Genomic DNA, 4954 nt, shown 5'->3' with positions numbered 1-4954 from the left:
ATGCTGGCCTAGTTTTGTTGGTTTGCTGAAGCTTGTTGGTTGTGTGATGCGTTGTCTTGTTATATGCATACTTTCAGTTTTGGTATAGAAATCATGGTGGCCTTGACGGCCCAATCAGGACTTCTGTGCTAGTTGACAATTTCTTTATATGGATTCTTGGGAGTAGCTGTTTCTTTTGTAGATCTGTTGACAGGGGCCTTGCTGGCCGAGAGCTTAGTTTTAAGCCGAGATATACTTGTTTGTTTTCTTAATTGCATGTGATTGCCATGCGTTGGTAGCAAATGGTTCAGCAGGGTTGGCTCGGGCCTGGGTTTTGGCATTAAGAGTCAGTTGCGCCCCCTTGAGTTTGGGGCGTGACAATTTCCGTCATTTTCTTCCTTAAAAAAACTCCTATCATCATACTATATATAAGTCGTGGTTCCCTTGGACTACCAACTTACTATATATCATCATCATACTTCATACTATATATATGTGTATATTTTCATCATACTATATAAGTGGTAGTTCCTTTGGACTACCAAGGGTATTCCCGTCATTTCCTTCCTTAAAAGAGCTCCTATCATACTATATAAGTCGTGGTTCCCCTGGACTACCAACTTACTATATATCATCATCATACTTCATACTATATATATATATTTTTTTTCATCATACTATATAAGTGTTGGTTCCCTTGGACTACCAAGGGTGTTCCCGTCATTTCCTTCCTTAAACGAGCTCCTACCAATACTACCAAACCTATCAAAAATGGCCACGTAGGGCTAATTAATATTTCTTTCTTTTAGCACTTTTTTTTTGCTCTCAAATGCTACCAAACCAATCAAAAATGGTCACATAGGGCTAATTAATATTTCTTTCTTTTAGCACTTTTTTTTGGCTCTCAAATACTACCAACCAATCAAAAATGGCCACGTAGGGCTAATTAATATTGCCCGTGCCTTGCCCGGGCACCCTTATCTAGTAAATTATAGATGGGAGTCATGGGACCAATGAATGTTGACAACTTGCTCAACTTTATACGGAAGAGTACAACCTATTCAACACAAAAAATTTATGCACATGATAATTATGAATATAAATTATTTGCATCATATTTTATTTTATTTTTTCAAAAGAAGTTCATAATATAAAATCTTCACACAGTATACTCACCCTCCACAAATAGACTCAACTTCTATTTGCGGATTATAATAGGTACGTGTTGTTTCTTGAGTCGAGCATATAGCAGAAACAACCTCTAGCACACACTTTATCAAGAAATCTGAAGTTCTACAGTATAATGTAGTGGCAAATCTTGATCATAAATTTTGAGTTATCATGGAAAGACTAAACAGGACACTAGTGAATAATACAACAACTATATGAAATCATCAAATGAAAATACAGAAAGAATTACAAGTCAAAGTCCCACGAAGTCTCAGCAGTTAACTTTGGCAATTTAAATTCATCATCATCCAAACACACAGATGCAGAAACCTGGAGGCAAGAATTGTTTATGTCAGTGACGGGAAACAACAACACGATAACAAAAACATAGTAGTATATATTTTGGATTCTTCGTTAGCCATCAAAAGATCAAACGAAGAGAACATATTACCAACGAGTTTGGCCAACTATAAATCAGTTACTATGTTTTTGGCATGCCACACAAACATGATATGAATCACAGAACGCGAATCAACAACAAATCAAACAATTAACATAAACTGGTGCATGTTTTTAATTCACGACACAAGCCTGGAAGAGGAAGTGTTGAATAACTCATTTTGCTCATAACAGTTGCTTGTAAGATGGTATGTGTCATCCAGAAATCCACCTCCGTTCTTTCATATTTTCTCAAACTTGTAGCCTTGCAAACTACTAACCAACTAATCCCTATAAACGTGTTATGTCTAGCAGGCATAGGACTGAGGGACAGGACGTCTTAGGCAACTCAATTATTTACCGATTGAAGAAATGTCAATAATGTACTTTGTTACACTTGGGCAGAAAATTCATAAATGAAACTAACAAAACCAGGCAGAGCAAACACCTTCAAACGACTAACAAGTGACCCATTTTTAAACAAAGTAGTGCAAAGAAAGTACGCATCCACTTGGTACTCCACAACATACCATTAGATCAAGATAATATGGTTTCTTGTTTCGTTTTATGTAGAAGTGTTATAAAAGAGGCAGCCACATGGGAAGGCTCTCCCTAGGCAGAGTATGGAAAACCGATATTAAACAGGCATTTTGACAGTGCACCACCGCCTAATGTATGAACCCCTTAACACACTTCCTACTCCTCGAGCCTACTTGTTTCCATTGCTAACAATTCTATTATTGTGGACTATTCCACTGTGTAAGCACTGCAGAGAATTCCGCCAGGATGACAACGGACTGGCAGGCATTAATTCAATTTTTTGGCTTATGGAACATCCTATCAAAAGTGGAGTAAATGGTTCATTCTAATAGGACTAGTGTAGTAAAAAAATGGGTTCTTCAATTTTATACTAGAAGATAGCTTTGTAATCGATTTTCTCAAAACTCGTCTATACTTTCAATTTTCAATGCTTTGTCCACCTATAAGGATTTTAAACACCAAGCACAATCAAGATACCATCAAATCTTGTACAAATCAAAATAATCTAAGGAAAAGATTGTGGCTGACAAAATAATCTTTAGAATCAGACAAACAACACCAATTCTATTACTCACTCAAAAAAGGCAACCAAGAAGATACTGATCAATCTATCAATTGTATCGTATGAGTTATATAAATCATCTTTATCCAATCCGCTTTATTCAGGTCTATACCAATGACATAACTCAAACAACAAAATAATTGTACCTTAAACGATCCACCTAGCTTAGAACTCCTCGACCAGTGAAGCCCCAAATTCCTACTCAGCGTCTGATACGTTGCCTTACAAACATCATTCCCATATACTTTATGCGACACTGCGAAATCCCAAGAATCCTCTTTTATATCATAACTCGGCTCGAAAGTAGTGAGTCCTCCATGAACATAACTATACTTCAATATACAACCTCCCGAACCCAGCTTATGACTGACTGACAACTTGTTCGCAGAATCAAATACCAATGTCCCATCCAGTGTTGTTTCATCCTCTCCTCTAGAGTGAATGTACTTCAAATTCAATGGCTTCTCCAAAATGCTAACTGAGTTCATAAATTGAAACTTGAAGTCCTGAAATCACAAAAAATCTAAAAATAACAGTAAATAATAGTCCATACTAATTTTAAACAAGTACAAAAATGATAGTACAAAACATAAAAAGAGAACTCTTTGGATCTTCTTCCTCCTGTTAAGAAAAGCATTTCAAATTTTCAAAATGCTTCAATTAGACCAAAAAAATAAACTACTTCAACAGTGTGTTTGGTCATATTATTTGGAAAACATATTTCATTCTTTTAAGAAATGTGACTTATATCCATAAGTTTTAAAAACTATCAAAACTAATCATAAGTTTGTATTACAAGTCAATTGGATCTTCGTTGCAACAAATAACAAGTAGAGTTCATGATGTGGTAGTTTGGAGTGAGTGCAACAAGCATCATTCCATACATCGTGAAGTAGAGACAAAACACATGATTTTGTTACCCTGAGCCGATTGTTCATCATTTTCATCAACTACAATATCATCATTTTCACATTCACTGAATATTTCATCACTACTTTGGTGTTCACGTAAAAAATTATGTAATACAACGCGAACAAATATTATAGAGGGTGTTTTTGTAAAAGATAAAAGTTTGGTGTAGAATTTGAATTCTTAAAAGATCCCAAATAATGAGATTTGGCCCAAATACTAGATTTTTTCTAGTATATGAGAATTTGGGTTATTTGTCAAATAATGACAAATTGTATGGACAAACAGTATTTGCCAATTTTTTCCCCAAGTTTTACTTGGAAAAAACAAACACAAGATGATTTCTTCACATCTGACAGAGCTACCTGTCTATACCTATTGGTGGTGGAATGTAAATCGAAAGTTGATCCAAACATTACAATTATCCAAAACACAAAAACAAATACTCCATTTGTCTCAATTTATGTGACACATTTTAGATTTCATGACCGTCAATTATTGTGTTTTATAATACTTTTTAAATAATTTACAAATATGTAAAAAAAAAAATTTTAAAATCATGCTCAAATGCACAGTCAAAATTTTATACTATTTGACTCTCGAAATTCGAAATGTATCGTATAAATTGGACAGATTCAGCTATTTTTTGCTTCGATTCACCGATAATTATAACTGGCATGGCGATTTTACAGCTAAGATCTACTGAAATTTAGCACAAAAATAATTATAATAATAAAAACAAATAACATGAAAATGAAGAGAAGAAATTCACGGCACATTTTTGGGGACGTTGTAGTCGAAGATGAAGGAGTCTGGTTTTTCAACGGCGAGAGATAAACCGTTTAAGCTGGGACCGTTGATTACGGTAGCATCGGTCATAGAAGCACGGAGCTTAAAGTCGCCGGCGTTGAAAGTTACAGTGGCGCCGCCGGTTGCCGCTTCTTTTTCAGCTTCAGTCTCATATCGAGCTTTCACTGATGCCTTCAACATCTTTTTTTTGCCGATTGAAATAAAAAAATTGTGAAAAATACTTATGAATATATCAAGGTATAAATAATTTCAAACTTTTTTAGATACTGCAACTTTTACTTTTGCTAGTTTTCTTAATTCTCACGCCAAATGATCTTACCTACTCTTTTTTTTTTTTGGATATAATATTGCTTTGCTAGTGTGACTTTGGGTTTGAATTTTTAAAAATTTGAATTTGGCAACTATTAGGAGTGGTTCGGACGTGAGGGCTAAGGTATAATAATTTGAGGATAAAATATAGAGATTATTTTATCTCGTGGTTTGGTTAAAGGCATTAGATAGTACTTAGGGGTCGTTTGGTTTGAACATAAATTATGTTGAAATTAA

At 34.8% G+C, this 4954-nt stretch overlaps 1 protein-coding gene across 1 annotated transcript; it reads right to left on the bottom strand.

Annotated features, from left to right (window-relative positions):
- Positions 1-1244: 1244 nt before the first annotated feature.
- LOC125862260 (outer envelope pore protein 24B, chloroplastic-like) lies at positions 1245-4619 on the bottom strand. Its single transcript, XM_049542290.1, has 3 exons — positions 4376-4619; positions 2836-3195; positions 1245-1479 (listed from the first exon to the last, which is right to left on the bottom strand). Exons 1-3 carry the CDS (start codon positions 4586-4588, stop codon positions 1396-1398), a joined length of 657 nt encoding a protein of 218 aa, XP_049398247.1. The 5' UTR covers positions 4589-4619; the 3' UTR covers positions 1245-1395.
- Positions 4620-4954: the final 335 nt, after the last annotated feature.

The sequence above is a fragment of the Solanum stenotomum genome, chromosome 4 (genome assembly GCF_019186545.1).
Source record: "Solanum stenotomum isolate F172 chromosome 4, ASM1918654v1, whole genome shotgun sequence".
NCBI lineage: Eukaryota > Viridiplantae > Streptophyta > Magnoliopsida > Solanales > Solanaceae > Solanum > Solanum stenotomum.
Note: the sequence above shows the minus strand (reverse complement) of the source record. Positions and strands in the feature narration are given on the sequence as shown.

What these genes read in the sequence shown, in the direction of transcription:
- LOC125862260 (XM_049542290.1), bottom strand. Translation starts at nt 4,588, where the DNA reads ATGTTGAAGGCATCAGTGAAAGCTCGATATGAGACTGAAGCTGAAAAA. An exon ending in ACTACAACGTCCCCAAAAAT is followed by an intron (nt 3,196 to 4,375) that starts GTGCCGTGAATT and finishes TTGTGATTTCAG; the next exon opens with GACTTCAAGTTTCAATTTAT. An exon ending in AGCTAGGTGGATCGTTTAAG is followed by an intron (nt 1,480 to 2,835) that starts GTACAATTATTT and finishes TCTTGCCTCCAG; the next exon opens with GTTTCTGCATCTGTGTGTTT.